General features: G+C 33.0%; 1 protein-coding gene across 4 annotated transcripts in view; it reads left to right on the top strand.

Annotated features, from left to right (window-relative positions):
* Positions 1 to 17,334, top strand: part of Smad2 (SMAD family member 2) — an 86,149-nt gene that overhangs the window by 50,167 nt on the left and 18,648 nt on the right. For 2 of the 4 annotated variants that reach the window (XM_021725027.3, XM_078030067.1), the window contains exons 4-7: positions 2,547 to 2,636; positions 3,674 to 3,867; positions 4,630 to 4,764; positions 7,707 to 7,781. In XM_021725027.3, coding sequence (XP_021580702.1) covers positions 2,547 to 2,636; positions 3,674 to 3,867; positions 4,630 to 4,764; positions 7,707 to 7,781 — 494 coding nt within the window. The remainder of the gene's footprint in view (positions 1 to 2,546; positions 2,637 to 3,673; positions 3,868 to 4,629; positions 4,765 to 7,706; positions 7,782 to 17,334) is intronic. The other 2 variants (XM_021725029.3, XM_078030068.1) reach the window with 1 other exon arrangement.

Genomic DNA, 17,334 nt, shown 5'->3' on the forward strand with positions numbered 1-17,334 from the left:
GAAATGATCTCAAAATCTAAATGGTTTTCCTCTGATGTAGGTCACAGCTAAAATTTCCATTCTTTCAGCCTTCCAAGTGCTGGCTTCAGCACAGCCCCATAAACTATCTGTATGTATAGTGTAGGGCAATTCACAGTTTGATGTTTTTCTCCCTGTGCGTTCTTAACAGAAAAACTCCAGGTTTTTCTGATGTTCTAGCTGCCCTGTCTTAACTCCAGCTGGAAAGTTCCCTTGGGTACAAAGCCACAGGAGCACAGTTCTCATTTATCGAAGTTTTTGTTTTCCATAAGTTGATGTCTTATCTCTTCAGATTTTGTCTGTTTCTTGTCTTTCTCCAAAAAAGAGAAATAGTGTTCAAATAGTTGATTATTTGGTTTGGAGTTTATTATTGTTATCTGAAGAAAAGTTAGCCTAATTGAGGCTACTCTACCATTATTGGAAGGAAAACCTCTATTGTTTTATTTGTGTATACTTTTGCTGATTGATACTTCTTTCATTATTGAGAATTTTTAGAATCTGGGAGGGCCATTCTCTCTTTTTTCTGAGAGTGTTCCTGGTTAGTTTTGTTTATTTTGATGTGTTATATTTGGAATGATATTGTCTGGATCTTGAATTGTTATTTTAATTGAGTTTGCATCAAATATATAAATTTGTTAGACTTGATAACCCTATACTACTCTCTTATCTAGGGATGTGTGTATTTTTGTCTTTTCTCAGTGTACTTTTGTGTTTAAAATGTTCCTTTACATAATTTTGACAGTTTCATAATTTATTTTATATGCTTTATAAATATTTTGTTATAAGTTGGATTCTTTTTGAAAATACTTTACCTGATACAAATAAACAGATTTTTACCAACTAGCTAAATGCAAATTTAATATTCTTAGAAATGTTTTCCAATTTTATGAAGGAAGTAATGTAATACATGTTAAAACATTTAAATATACCCTCTGGTGGCAGACTGAACATGGCTGAGTTAGACCTGGGGTCTGAGTCTGTCAGCTTTTAGATTGAGTGCATGTTCTTAACGACTATTATTTTTTTATTTTTTTCAAGGCTTAAATAAAGCACAACTTAAGTTCTTCCTGCTCTCTTTTAAGATTCTTGTTCTCATGGCAATTCCGGAGTAACTTGAGTGAAGTATTCTTTTTAGCTCCATAATAACAGAATAGCCTCTGATCTACACTGTTAATCATTTTCCTTGAATTATTTTCAGCTGTATACTACTATTTCTTCCTTAAACTCAAATGGTTAGAATTTAGGTAATTTGATTGTGACTTAAACTACACTGGGCTGTATATTTTTAGTATATATTTGATAAATAGCTTTTAAATAAAGAAACCATTTATGTCATGGTTTTAAAATTAGTATATCTTTAGGCGGAAAGGAAATGTCTTTTGTAAGTCTGGTAAATTTTGTATCCTTAAAAAAAAAGAGAGAGAATCAAAAATGTCTCAAGGCAGTGCCGAAAAATTTCTGAACATCCCTTAATAAACTGTTGAGTAGTATAGGGGCTACAGTATAGGAAGGGAGGCCATGGCAGTTCGTGTGTGTTGGCACTGAATATCAGCACATCTCACCGTTGATATACTTTGAAATGTTGATCCAGTTAGCTTACTAGCAGTGTATAAATTTGGGATTTAATCAGTTGTTTGATTTATTTTTAAGTGCTCTGAAATATACCTTCTGCTTCCTTGAAATTTTGAAGACTTTGTAGTATTTGAGAAATGGAACTAAATTTTAGAAATTTACCTTGTGACTAATTTAAAAAGTACAAATTAGAACCTGAGAGACACAGCAGTCAAATGTTTCTTGGCAAAACTTCCTTTTAAACTTCCCTTCTCCCACAGCTCAGTGGTGGCAGGGAAAATATTAAGAATTATCTCTGGGCTGCTTGTGTTATTTCTTTCTTTAGAAAGAAATATCGAAAAAAATTTTAAAGTTGTATGCTGTGTTAGAATGACTTCAAAGTCTACCTTATTCTTTTTAAATAGTGATGGAGCAGTAATAATTTTCAGTTATACTGTTTATAATGATTGCAGTCAAATAACCTGAAAAATCTTAACTGTGGCTAGTATCTTTTAATTGCAATTATTTTCTATTTTAAAAATATCAGTGTTTTGCCAATATCAGTAAATTAAAAAATAATTAACATGTATTTTTTGGTAAACTTTTTTCCAAAAGGTCTGATGAAATGAAGCACTGTTAGTAAGGCCAATGCATAGGTATTAGATCTTTTATTTTGAGTAAAGGAAATTGGAAAGGATGTGTTATAGGTGTGATGTCATTAAACTAGAGAGCATTGGTGTTCACATTTTAAAAACATAATCATAACTTATCTGGAGTCACATGTTCCATTTTATTGGCTTCCTTCATATAGAAAATATAGTAATGAACACTACTACATGTCTGTGAAAAAGTAAAGCAATGTATATTTTCTGGGTGAAGGAAGTATTCTGTACATTCTCCATGTTTTACATCATGGTATTTTGAATAACCATGCTTCCATGTTCACATCAATTTTTTGTTTTTCAATTTATGCACAGCACTTGCTCTGAAATTTGGGGACTGAGTACACCAAATACGATAGATCAGTGGGATACAACAGGCCTTTACAGCTTCTCTGAACAAACCAGGTGAATATTCTGCCCTCTATGGAATCTTAGACATCTTGTGGGAGGGGGTGTGTTTTGGAAGACCTGTTTGGGTTGCTTAGTATAATTTTGCTTAGGATGTTTCCTTCATGTAAAATAAGGCATAGCATTTAAAATATTATCTGCTTGCCAGTATTAAAAAGATATTAAATGTTTCAGCTAATGTTTTGATCGATGCAATTCTGGTTTTGAATCTTCTTTAAATTATTGTATCCCATAAAGAATAAGAATTTTGATAGCCATATACTCATTTTAGTTCAAGATTAAATTGATCTGTTGTTGGCCTAATTTTTAAGCATATACATGATCAGTTTTTGCTAAATTTCTTGTTACCATCTAAATCTCATCTTTATACTAATACATAGTTATTTAATGAACCCCTTACATCACAATTAACAGTAGGCTAACTTGTTTTTATGTTATCTTTTTAAAATCACCTCATTCTCTTTTTTTAAGTATATTGATATTTTCCATTTCATCTCATATTCATCACCATCTGCATTTATGTGTGAGCTATATAAATATACCTCAGTTATTAAAGCAGTCACAACTGAATAATGAGTTATATTAGTCTGAGTAAGTTGCTGTCACATCATTGTTGGTATTATCATTCTTTTTTGTGACTATTTAGTTACATACAGAATTAATGCCCTTGAAGCATCATTAAATAGAGTTTGATTTATTAAAGGTAGATGTTGATGAAAAGATTTTCAAGTATAACTACATGATATTCTTTTAAAAGATCAGTATTCCCCAAATTGTTAGCCTTTCTTTGGCATTTGAGTCATTGGCGTGGCATATTGTTAGGAAACATCTGCTAGTGCTGCTGCTTACTTTGTCAGATCCATCACAGAGTACACTTTTCTTCCTGGTTCTCACTAAAACTAACTAAGTGGCTGTCGTTCCTTTCTTTATGCTCTTAGTGTATTAATTACCCCATTTGCCTACACCTATGTTTTATTTTTGTTAGTTTGTTTTTTAAAAGTTTCCTCCTCCTTTTCCCCCTTGATTCCCAACAGATCTCTTGATGGTCGCCTTCAAGTTTCTCATCGAAAAGGGTTACCACATGTTATCTATTGCCGGTTATGGCGCTGGCCTGATCTTCACAGTCATCATGAACTCAAGGCAATTGAAAACTGTGAATATGCGTTTAATTTAAAAAAGGATGAAGTATGTGTAAATCCTTACCACTATCAGAGAGTCGAGACACCAGGTAGGAAAATTACAGGGTTTTCGTGGCTTTGAATTAAGTGCATAAACTTAAGTTTATTTAGGTATTCTTGTGACCCAGGGACATTTTAGGGTAAAAAGTCTAATAATTTATCCTAAATTCAGCATGTTATATGTCAGTAGTTAAATTTTTTTCCCCCAGTTTTTATAGAAAAACATGTTACGTCTGCCAGTTTCTTGGACTGTTATACTCTTTTGACATCAAAGTACCTATTCAGGAAATCCCACAGATTTGCGGTTAGAACTGACTTACCTCTGCATTCTGTGCTTCAAGCATTTTACTCTACTTTTGGAAGTACTTTAATGGCAATATTTTTATAAAAGTTATTGAATGAAGTTTGTAGTAAAACTTTTTATTTCATTGGCTATGTGCTTGAAACTTACTTAAAAAAAAACACAACTTTTTTTTTTTTTTAAGGAAATTTCTTAAATCTGACTTTATATATCCAAGCAGATCTTTCCTCACCTTTTTCAGTGGAGGTTTGTGAACTTTTTTTGCTGATTTATATTTTGCCCCAAAGTATGAAATAAATGTAAACTTAGAAATTTAAATAGTGGCCTAAATGATAAGTTAAAGCCACACTTAGATTTATCAATTTCTTAGTCACTAATACTAAGTAGGTAGATCCTAACTTTTAAAAATAAGACTGCCTCCTTATCCTTCCTTTTGAAACTTTTTAATAAAGCCATCCATCTCCATGCTTTTGTTTCTTGCCATTAACTTAGATTTCTTTAACTTTTGTAGTTTTGCCTCCGGTATTAGTGCCACGACACACTGAAATTCTAACAGAATTACCGCCTCTGGATGATTATACCCACTCCATTCCAGAAAACACTAACTTCCCAGCGGGAATTGAGCCACAGAGTAATTATATTCCAGGTATTTTTACCTTCCGAATCTCTTTAAACTTAGAAAGATAAAAATTTTGTCATAAGCATTCAGGTATTAATAAATATGATTTCACTTTAAAAATTGTCTAGGGTTTGGGATATTAAAGTTTGATTTGACAGTGATTGTTTTGCAGAATGTATAAGCTTAGTTTTGTTTGGAGAAGTTTTACTTTATATTTAATTTTCTTTTGAGGGGACTTTAATCAAAGCAAAGAAAAGATCTTAGTAAGTTTTTCTTAGTTGTTGAAGCTGAGAGAAATGCAGAATGTAAACAAAATAAGTGGTATAAGAAAAGAGTACCCCTGAACAAATGTAACTAAAAAAATTTACCAAATAATCACTTTTTCTTAAATAATTTGATAATTTTTGATGTAAATGTAACTTCCAACTTCCTATTTGGGTTATTTTTAATGGACTTCAGTAGTGATGAAATGAAAAAATTTACATAGTTCTCAAATTCTATTCTAACTCTGGTTAAATTTCTTGTGTGATCTCTTAATATTTCACAGTGCAGTACTTGCCCTTTTAGTTTTTACTGTTTTTTGTTGGTTTATTTGTTTTTAAGGAGAAAACTACTACACTTATTTCTTTTCTCGTGTTTCCCTTTGTTTTTTTCCCTAGCAGAAACTGAAGATATTAGAATGAGGATTAAACTACATACTGGAATTTTAGTCTCTTCAGTTTTTCCTTCATTTAAAAATATTCCTCTATTCCATCCTTTATTTTCATTTTATACAACTGAAAATATATAATCAACTTAACCCAATTATAGTAAAAATGTTTCTTTAATATATTTTATCATCGGAACAGTCCTTGTTCGTTGAAGACTTCTAAAAATTTAAAAAAACAAACTTTTGTTAAAAAATTTTTAAAAAAGGTGTTTTACATATAGGACGTAGTTTGTTTTAATGTACATTTCTTTACATTCCAAAAGAGGATTTAACACTGCTTTTTTTATTGCTGGCAAGTCAGCTTTCTCAGAAATTGGGAGGTAAGAGCAAAGGGTGAGGCACAGTATGATAGAGTAGGATAGGAAGGGAATAGCAGAACTATAAAGCAGGACTTCTCCTAGATAGAAAAATTCAGTCTTTCATAAATTTGTCATGTGCAAGTGATAGGAGGAAGGGAGGCATTTTAAGTCTTTGATTTGGCAATTAAGTTGTAAGCATACAGTTTTATAAGATACGTACCGAGTAATTATTTCCAAGGATGTTAATCAAAACATAAAGTGGCCTTCACATGTGAAGATGTTTGACCTTATCTATTTTTTATTTTTGTTCTTCTTTATTACTTTAATTCTTCAGGTGTTAATAGTATATAAAGTAGAAAATCAGAAGTGATTTATACCTATTCACTTTTCCAGACAGTGAGACTTTGTCTGGCTCAAAGTGAGAGCAAAGCTAAAGAATTACTGTTTATCTCATTTTTAAAGAAATTTTGACATTTTCTCTTAAATGCTTCTAGCTTTAATATCAGTTATTAGATAAATAATAAAGGAAAAAGGTAAAGAAATACAGGAAGATGAAGTATCTTTTTTTAAATTTCTTTTTAACCATACGATTTATTTTTATTTTTTTGCATTGTATGACAGCAGAATGTATTTTGACATATAATATATACATGGAATGTACATTTATCAATCATATTGTCTATTCTATTCTGCTGCCCTTCCTATCCCTCCTACTCTTCCCCTCCTCTCCCATCCTTTCTCTCTATCCAATCTAATGTGACACACTTTTTTTTTCTTTTTCTCATCACAACATCATATATATATTCTGTATAACAATGAGGTTCTCCTTCCATCTTTCTTGCAACTCCGCTTCTCCCTCTTTTTCCCTCCCACCTCTCTTCCCTATTTAGTGGTAGTCTTCTTATCATGCTCTTCCTCCCTATCTCATTTTGAGTCACCCCCCTAAGATGAAGTATCTTAAGGTTCAGTTTTACTTCCTACTTAGATCTTTGAGACCCTGGTGGTTAAACTGGCAAAGATTTTATTAGTTTTAACCTTTAAATAGTGCATAATCTTAATGCAGTATTCTTATTTTCATGTTCTTTATTGAGTATATGAAGATATTTTATTCTCAAAATTTCAATATTTAAGATTTTGGGATGCTTATTCTTAAATGAAAAATTTACTATTTATGTTAAACTTATATTGTTGCTTATTGAGCCACATTATTAAGGGTTAGTGAAGTGAAGACCCTTAACCATATCTTACTTCTCCTCCTTTGGATAATCACAAAATCCTTTTTAGGTATGTGTTTGCATTTTCTCCGTTTGAGTCACTGTTCACCAACACAAAGGTTAAACTTTTGAAAATCTTATGAATTTGTTTTTCCTATTTAACATTATAAAGTAAAAGTCGTATAAATGTTTTTATTTTCTTTGAAGCTTATTCAGCTATTCAGATACTGAATAAATGTTATGTTATGCTGAATAAATGTTATCCTGAACATAAACATTTTGTTCAGAAAACATGTTGGGTACGACACAGTAGAATCCTAATATTTATTTTTAGGAAGCATTTTGCCTCTGTTTTATGCAGTGGCCTATAAGTATTCATCAATGATGTGTATTAGTGTAAAAACAAAAAATTGCAGGTACTAATGTCTTTGATCCCTACTGAGTTAGAATCAAGGCATCTGCTTCTTGCCCCAGATTATGTACATATGAAAGCGAGGCCAGATAATAATGTCAAAGCAAATATGCCAAGAGAGCTAGATTGTATTAAAACTAGGTTTTAAGGATTCACCTGCAAGATTTGGATCAAAACCTGAATCATAAGTCCTTAGTATCCAGTGTTGGTTTTGTAATAATGTTATATACATTTATTATTTGTTCTTTGGAGTGATTCTTTGGTTAAATTTGGTAGATGGTAGAAAGTGGTGAAATTAAATTGCAACTATACTCGATTTGTTCCAAATTTTGTAGAAACACCACCTCCTGGATATATCAGTGAAGATGGAGAAACAAGTGATCAACAATTGAACCAAAGTATGGACACAGGTAAAAAATGTCTTTCAAAATTTCAAAATTATCAAATACACAGTTAGTGCTCTGAATCCACAGGTTTCACATCCCTGAATTAAGCCAACCATGGATTAAAAATATGGGTGGGCAAGGGGTTAGTTATATCTGTACTGAATATATACAGACTTGACTTTACTTTGTCATTATTCCCTAAACAGTACAGTGTAAAAACTACCTATATAGCATTTACCATGTCATTGTGTATAAGGGACTTTAAAATTTGCACTTTTTTTGGTGTCTACAGGGGTTCCTAAAACCTGTTTCCTAAAGATATGGAGGGATAACTATACATTTCTTGTATTGTCTGAAACTCAAAAGACGACAGACACATCCCTCTCAAATTTAGAGAAGTTGAGAAATATGTCAAAAAACAGGAATCTTCTATATTGATTTAACTGTATCTGAAACATCAAAGATGTCCATGTTCTTACTAAAAATTTAACAAACTATTTGCACAAATTCTCTTGGTAGGATGAAAATTTGAGAATATTCTTTTTAAGAATTCTATGCTTCTGTTTTGATTAGTATAAAATTTTCAGAGGGATTTGGGGTGTAAGGGATAAGGATCAGCTTTTCAGGGCTCTTTTTTAACTTAATAGCTCTGAATTACAGTCCATTATTTACACAGAATACCTTCTAGCTGACCTAATTTGATAGATTTCTGGTATTTAGCTATCATACCCAAACAAGGATAAACAAAAATTTTTAACATATAATAAATATTATACACATCAAAGTTTTAAATCAGTTGTTACATAATTACTTATAATATCTAGTACATTGCCAGTGAAATTGCTATCATTTTTATGACTGTTAGGATAGTAGAAAGAAATAATCTCATTATCACTGGAAATAACACATTACACATCTTAATGTTATGATACTTGGCTTTCCAAATGTTGCATGTCTGGATGCCAGTGACTTCTATTTTTCAATCAGCAGTATTCTTTTTTGCCCTGGATAAGAACACTTAACAAGTGTTGGTGAGGATATAGAAAAACTAGAATCCTCATAAACTGCTAGAAATAAAAAGTGGTTCAACCACTTGGGAATATTTTGCTATTCTAAAAGATAAAATCAGTTACTGTATAGCCCAGCAATTTCACTCCTAGGTCTATATCCAAGAAAATTTAAACAAACCTGTACATAAATATTCATATAAACATTGTTTATAACATTCCAGAAGTATAAATAACCCACATATCCATCAGATGATGAATGGGTAAATAAATGAGGTGTGTCTCTCTACAGTAGACTATTATTCAACTATAAGAATGCTAGTACAGCATGAAGTGCTACAGCGTGTATGTATGTACCCTGAAAGCATCATGTTTATGAAAGAAGCCAGACAGAAAAAGGCCAACGTACTCTATTGTTGCATAAATATGTTTGACAGTACAACTGAAACACAGAAGGAACAATTAGATGAATATAATAACTACCTGTGGTGAATGAGTCAAAATTTTAAAATGAACCAGGCATGGCGCATGCCTATCATCCCAGCTGCTTGAAAGGCTGAGGCAGGAGTATCCTAGGTTCAAAGCTAGCCTCACCAATGGGGCTCAGTTTTCAAATAAAATATTTTTAAAAGGGCTAGGGATGTGGCTTGGTGGTTAAGCACTCCAGGGTTCAATCTCTGGTACCCAAAAAACAAATAAATAAATTAAAATAGAGAGTAACTGACTCATCTCAAGTGAATTCAATGTTGGAGCTAGCTCTGAACCTCACTTAATAGTTCTGGTCTGTTTCACTGGGGCACTCTTATTGACTTAAGGAATGACACATTTAAAATTACTTCCTATAATAATGACGTTGTGAATATCTCATTCATGAGATTCACAAAGATCATTTCACTTAAGTCTTTTGGCCACCATCAGTTTCTGTCAGTGCCACAGCATGGTTCCAGCAGGGTGTAGTGCATGCCTGAAGTCCCAGCTACTAGAGAGACTGAGCACAGGAGTTGAAGGCCAGCCTGGCAACATAATGAGATCCCACTGGGGAAAAAGAAAGAAAGAAAAAAAGAAATAGACAAGTCTCTATTTATTTTATTTTTTAATAGTTTGACTGTTTTTATTTTTATTATTTTATTTCATCTTTAAACACTTAAAAATTATTGTTTCCATTAGCTCATCTCAACTCTGCAGAATGGTGGTTTTCATTGTGACATATTCCCGCATATATAGAAATACAACTTGATCAGTTTTGCCTCCACTCTTCCCTCCTTCTTCCCCATGACCCCCTTCCTCTATAATACAGTCACCTTTCTACTTTTATGATGTGTCTTTTCTCCCTTTATCTTCCATATATGAGAGAAAACATAAGTCTTTTTCTTTTTTATTTATATATGACAGTGGAATGCATTATAATTCTCATTACACATATAGAGCACAATTTTTCATATCTCTGGTTGTATACCAAGTATATTCACACCAATTCGTGTCTGGATAATGATGACCGTCACATTCCACCATCATTTCTAACCCTATGCCCTCTCCCTTCCTGAGTTCATCTACTCTTCCCATGCTCCCTTCTCTATCCCACTATGAATTAGCTTTCTTATATCAGAGAAAACATTCAGCATTTGATTTTTTGGGATTGGCTAACTTCACTTAGCATTCTTCTCTAACTCCATCCATTTACCTGCAAATGACAAGTCTCAATTTAGATAAAATTTGACCTCACCTCAACTCTGGTTCATACCTTTCATAGAAGGACATAATTAAATTCATTTTCATACCCTTCTGGGATAGAATAAATTAATATTTTTAAAAGGGCAAACAGAAAACAAGAACAAGGAACTATAGGGCTGGGGATGTAGCTCAGTTGATAGAGTGTTTGTCTCGAATGCACAAGGCCCTGAGTTCAATTCCGAGCACTAATAATAATAATAATAATCAGGAGCTATATGAATAACTTTTTTGCATGGTCCCCCCCCATCTTTAAAAAAATTTCTCTGGTTAAGTCTTTATTCCTCCATTAGTGTCTGTGGCTTTTAAAGATTACATCAGATGTCACAAGAAATCTCAAAGTTTGATTACATTTTGTTGTATTCTGAAATAAATCTCTTTCCAAGTCAAAATGAATTTTTAAAACTTTATTTGTTCAGGGCTGGGGCTGTAGCTCAGTGGTAGAGTGCCCACCTCACACATGTGAGGCACTGGGTTTGATCCTCAGCACCACATTAAAAAAATAAATAAATAAGGATATTGTGTCCTAAGGAATATTAGACCTAACTTATAGGGTTAATATTTGTAAGCAGTTACAGAGTTACTAGTGCATGATAAGCACTATGGAAGTGTATTTAAAGAAAATATTAAAGGAGGAATTAATCTTTAAGGAAAAGGAAGCAAGTTGGTTGTTCAAAGATTTGAAGAAAAATAAGGAATTGAGATCCAGAGACACAAGCAGTTCATGTTCATGGTTAAGATCTTCTCTATGAAATTGGAAAGTAAGACTATTAGTGAAGAATGAGGGGTCAACTTTAAGAACTTGAGGATAGTGGTCTTATTGGCTATGCCATTTTTCTGCCATGTTTTATAGATTTTAGTGGAGATTAATATCTTTCATTAGAATGTTCCTTGCTACACTTGAGGGCTATTATGAATATATTGTTTTTTAATTATTAAAAATCTCCAATTATTCCTAGGATAAAAAAAGATATTTGGGTTTTGTATCTTGATTTCTTTTCCCAAATTCTTGCTAATTCACCTTTTGGTTCTAGAATTCCGTAGATTCTTGGTTTTCTACATGTACATCCATGTCATAAGGATAGTTTTCCTTCCTTTTTTCCAATATTTAAGATCTAAGATCTAGTAATATGTTGAATAGAAGTGGTAAGAATGGACATTTTTCATTGTTGCTGAAATACCTTCTATAATTCTTTATTAAGTAGGATGTCAATTATGAATATTTTATAGATTTTATTTTTAAATCTAATTGAGACGTTCCCTTCTGTTGTTAATGTTTTGTGTATGTTTTATTAATGGCTGTTAAATTTTCTCCATTGCTTTTTCTGTAGCCATTAACAGGATTAAACAGAATTACTCCTATTCGTTCTTTTACTTAATTACATTCATAGTGGTGGGACAAATCTCAAATACTCTAGGCAAACACTCCACCACTGAGCTCCAGCCCAATCCCCAACTCCTTAATTCTTTATTAGGTGAATTTTACGAAGTGAGTTTTCTAATGACAAGCCAACCTTGACTTTATTAGGTTATGATGAATTAACACTTTAAAATGTTTATGGATTTTTTAATATTTATTATTATTATTATTTTTAGTGGTAATTGGACACAATACCTTTATTTTATTTATTTATTTTTATGTGGTGCTGAGGATCAAACCCAGGGCCTGGCATGTGCTGGGCAAGTGCTCTACCGATGAGCCCCAGCCTTGTTTATGGATTTAATATTGCTAATTTTAAGGATTTGTTTCACCTGTTGTGAGAGATTGGTTTTTAGTTTTCTTGTATTGCTTCTATTAGTTTTAATATAAAATACATTGGAAAGGGTGTTCTCTTGTTTTATGAAAGAGAATATATAAGGTTGGTTATTTAAATCAAGGATTATTTGAATGTTCAGCTTGTTGTGTTTAGTACTTTGTCTTTTGTAATAAATTTGTTAATTTCATCTCGGCTGCAAAATTGATTATTTATAATAAAGTTTTTCTAATGTTCACTATTCCATTAATGTTTGTGAGATTTGTAGTAATGTCCTATTTTAAATTGCAATATTGGTAATTCGCTTTTCTCTTAAAGTCTCACAAGGGATTTATCAATTGATTGTTTCAAAGAACCAGCTTTTGTTAATATTTTCTGTTGCCTATTTCATTATTTTTTTCTAGCTGCATTGCAGTTAATCTCCTCTCTTGCTTGTTGTGGCATACATTGAGAGTGTCGATTCTTTCCTAAAAAAGCTTTTAAAGCTGTGTTTCCTTCTAAGCCTTATTTTAGCTTAATACTAAAAATCTTCATGTTGTTTTTCATTATCATGTAATCATTTTTAATAGAAACTTTTAAAAATTTTTTTTGGCATTAGTCATTTAAAAGTTTGATTCATTGATTTCTGATTTAGTTTTGTTATGGTCCAATATAAGCCATATAACATCAGCCCTTTGAAATTGGAAATAATGTGTATTTTGCAGTTATAATGTTCTCTGAATGTCTTTTAGATCAGGGTGGTTATGGTGTTTTAAATCTTCTCTTTGGGGGTAGGGGGTAGGTAGGAGGGATTGAACTCGGGGGCACTCAACCACCAAGCTACATCCCCAGCCCTATTTTGTATTTTGAGACAGGGTCTCACTGAGTTACTTAGAGCCTCTCTTTTGCTGAGGCTGCTTTGAACTCAGAATCCTCCGCCTCCCAAGCCGCTGGAATTACAGGTGTTTGTCACCATGCCTGGGTTAAATCCTCTTAATGCTTTCTGATTTAACTTCTTCTGTCAGTCGTGAAAAGGAGTGTACTTCAACTCTAATTTTCTATTTGTTGTTTCAAACCTTGGTCCTGTCAGGTTTTGCTTCCTATATTTCTATTTTGCTTCATGTATTTTTAATATCTGTAATTGGGTGATACACATTTAGAGTTACTATATCTTCCTGATTAATTGAAACAAATTATAAAATCTGCCTCATTAGCATCACTATATCTTTTTTCTTAGGGGTTGCATGGTATATTTTTTATCCTTTTACTTTCAGTCTACCTACATCTTTATATATATGATGGTTTATTGTGGTTATCATTTTGTCCCTTAGTCAACCCAAGAATCTATGTCTTTAAATTGGGAAAATTAAGCCATTTATATTTAAAGTGATTATGGTTATGATGGGAATTTATGACACTATTTTACTTTTTTTTTTTAACTTTGTCTTATATAGTTCTTGTTGCTCTGTTCCTGTTTTCTCATTTTATAGACTAATACAATATATTTATTCCATTCTATTAATTCTCTTTCAGCTTTTTAGCAACAGCACCTCAGCATTCTTTTTTCTTTGGTACTGGGGATTTAACCCAGGGGCACTTTACCATTGAGCCACATCCCTAGCTTTTTTTATTTTTTTGAGATAGGGTCTCCTCAAGTTGTTTAGGGCTTTGCTCAGTTGCTGAGGCTGGTTTTGAACTTGCAGTCCTCCTCCCTTGGCCTCCTAAATTGCCTGGGTTACAGGCGTGTACCGGTATACCTGTCCAGCACTTAGTATTATTTTCTCTATAGGTATTCTAGTGATTACATTCTGTTTAACGCCTTTGACCTAGAAGGTTACTTTACTTGTAAGGTTTTACAGCTTCATGTAAAATATAAGAACTTTATAACACTAATTCTATTCATCACTCCCATTGTTTGTGCTATGACATATATTTTACCTAATAAATATATTTAAACCACAAAATACAATGTTACTGTTGCCTTAAAACATTTTTAAATGAAAATAAGTAATATTTTATATTTACCTTTTTTGCTTTTTATTCCTGCTCTTCATTCTAACCTTTCTTCATTGATTTGGTTTGGCTTCTTTATCTAGTGGTCATATGACAAACAAATGATCATATACACCTGGGTCCAATATTTTGCCTACTTAGCCAATTAAGTCTTCATTTCATATACTCTTCCAGTTTTGCAGTTTCCACTTTGGTCTTTATTTGATAATTCCAGTGTCTGATTAATATATAGATCTGCTCATTTATCTGATGCATCTTTTGACTATGGATCAGATTTTCCTACTTTGAATGTTTCATGATTTTTAATTGGATAATTGGTGTTTTATATAAAATAATACTGGAGTATTATAGGTACATGTTTTCACTTCCATCCCTTTCTCTTTCTAGTTGCTAAGTTGAGAAGCTGATCCCTCCCCTCTAATTAGAAGTTGAGTTGGATGGGTGATGATTTGGTGCTTCAGTTATTAGCAGATTATCTCAGGTTTCAGAGAAGGTTAGTGCCCTTCCTTGGCAGGGCTTTTGGATAAGAGAATGGCAAGACTACAGGATTATCTTTTTGCTTTCTGGCCTTGCCCAGGATTTCTCTTTGCTGCATGTACTCAGCTAATGACACATTAGAACAAGTTGATGAATTGAACTGGCTTTGTTCTTTGGCCTTCTTAATTCCAATTACCCATGAGGGCCATTAAAGTTTTAGTTGGTTTCCCTTTTAGCAGGCCCCATTTTGCATCTGCCTATGTCCTGACTTGATATATTGCCACTTTGGAAGACAGCATGGCAATTTCTTACAAAACTAACCATATTCTTAATATATAATCTTGCAGTTTTGCTTCTTGGTATTTGCCCATGTGAATTGAACACACAAAAATCTGAACATGGATCTTTATGGCAGCTTTATTCATAATTTGCAACCAAGGTGTTCTTAATAAATGAATGGGTAAACCATCTGTGGCACATCCAGATAAGTGGTATTATTCAGTGAAAAAGAAAGGAGCTATCAAGTCATGAAAAGACATGGAGGAACATTAAATGCATATTTACGTGAGAATGGTCAGTCTCAAAGGCTACATAGTATATGATTCCAACTATATGATGTTCTGGGAAAGGCAAAACTTTGGAGGCAGTTAAAAGGTCAGGAGTTACAGAGAAGGAAGTATTAAATATATGAAATATAAGACATTCTTAGTAAAGTGAAGCTATTTCATGTGATACTACAGATGGTAGATACATATCAAAACCCATAGACAGAGTAACACAAAGATTGAACCCTAATGAAAACTGGGAACCTTGATGGTAATGATGTTTCAGTGTAGGATCATTGATTGTAATAAATGTACCACTGTGTGAGAATATTGGTAGAAAGATTGTGGGAATGGTGGTTGTAGGGGTATATAGGATCTTTTTGTATTTTCCACTCAGTTTTGCTGTGAATCTCAAATTACTGTAAAAAATAAAGTATTGACAGGTGTGGTGGCGCACGCTTGTAATCCCAGCAACTCTGAAGGTTGAAGCAGAATTGTAAGTTTGAGACTAGACTCAACTTAGCAAGACCCTGTCTTAAAAAAAAGTCTAGAAATGTAGCTCAGTGATAAAGCTCCCCTGCTTTCGGTCCCTAGTTTAAAAAAAAAAAAAAAATGGGTATTTTTGTTTCATGTTTATGTGTGTGTGTTTTCTTTTTGTTTTTGAGAGTAAGAAAAAAAAAAGCAATATTACTTTGAAAGAAACACCAATTCAAGGCTGGGGAAATAGCTCAGTTGGTAGAGTGCTTACCTCACATGCACAAGGCCCTGGGTTCAATCCCCAGCACAACAACAACAACAAAACCACCAAACCAGATCCAAAGATTGGGGGAAACATTTATAAAGGCAGTTCTATGAACTGATTCTAAATTTTAAAAATTTGCAAATCAAGAGGGAAAATATAGTAGTTAATAGAAAAATGGGCAAAAAAGAATGTGTGATATTTACATCAAAAACCAAAAATCAGAAATTGATACATGCTGGGTTTGGTGGAACATTCCTGCAATTCCTGCAACTCAGAAGGCTAGCTAGCCTCACTCAGCAACTTCGGGAGGCCATAAGCAACTTAGCAACACTCTATCTCAAAATAAAAAATAAAAGGACTGGGGGTGTAGCTCAATGGTAAAGCACCCCTAGGTTAAATCCCTAGTGTCTCCGCAAAATTTTTTGTTAAGAGTTCCTCCTTGAAACTTGTTAAATTGGTAGATGTCAATATGGAGTGACAGTGCAATGAAACACTAGCTCGGAGATTCTTGGGGAAACTAAACACCAAGAGATTACTTTAGCACTAAAGAAACTATCTAACATTCCCTCTTTGAAAATGTGCCCTACAAATATATATGAACTTGTATGCAAGCATACTACATACATGACCTTACATGCAAAGGCCTTAGTAGTGGTGGCGGCGGGAGGGGGGAGGGGGGCTTATGTCACTGAGGCAGCATCGGTGCTAAGTTTGCTTGAAGGTGAAGATGACCATGAAAGATCCTGCACTGTGACTGGGGAGACAGAAGAAAAAATTTAGGGGGTAAGTCACATGAGGACTACCTCTTTGGGCACTTACTTATAGTAATATCTTTAACATTTCTCTCTGAAAAATGTATCCTTCAAAATATATGTGAACTTCTATCCAAAGCATATACAAGGATTTTGCTAGATGTTTTAGCTGCAAATCATAGGCATTGCTGATTCAAACTGGCTAAAATTGACTACATAGTACTTGCATACCTAGAAAGTCTGTTGGTAGGCCAGAATTAAGTAGCAACATGTATGTATGAATAATCCATAGGCTAATTATTGATTATTTGTCTTTAAGTTTTTCTGATAGCTTCTGTTAGCTAATCAATTTAAAATTTTATAATGAGCGATTCTTTTTATAAAATATGTGAAACTAACTTGTCACATCTGACTGAACTCTTTTATGATAGTGCGTCGTAGTTACATATATAATAGTGGGTTCATTTTGACAGTTCATACACACATGGAATATGATTTGCTTCATTTAAATCCCTAGTGCTTTCTCTTTCCTTCTTCTCTTCCCTCCTCCTGTTCACCTTCCTTTGCTGGTCTTCCTTCT

This window comes from Ictidomys tridecemlineatus, chromosome 13 (genome assembly GCF_052094955.1).
Source record: "Ictidomys tridecemlineatus isolate mIctTri1 chromosome 13, mIctTri1.hap1, whole genome shotgun sequence".
Taxonomy (NCBI): Eukaryota; Metazoa; Chordata; class Mammalia; order Rodentia; family Sciuridae; genus Ictidomys; species Ictidomys tridecemlineatus.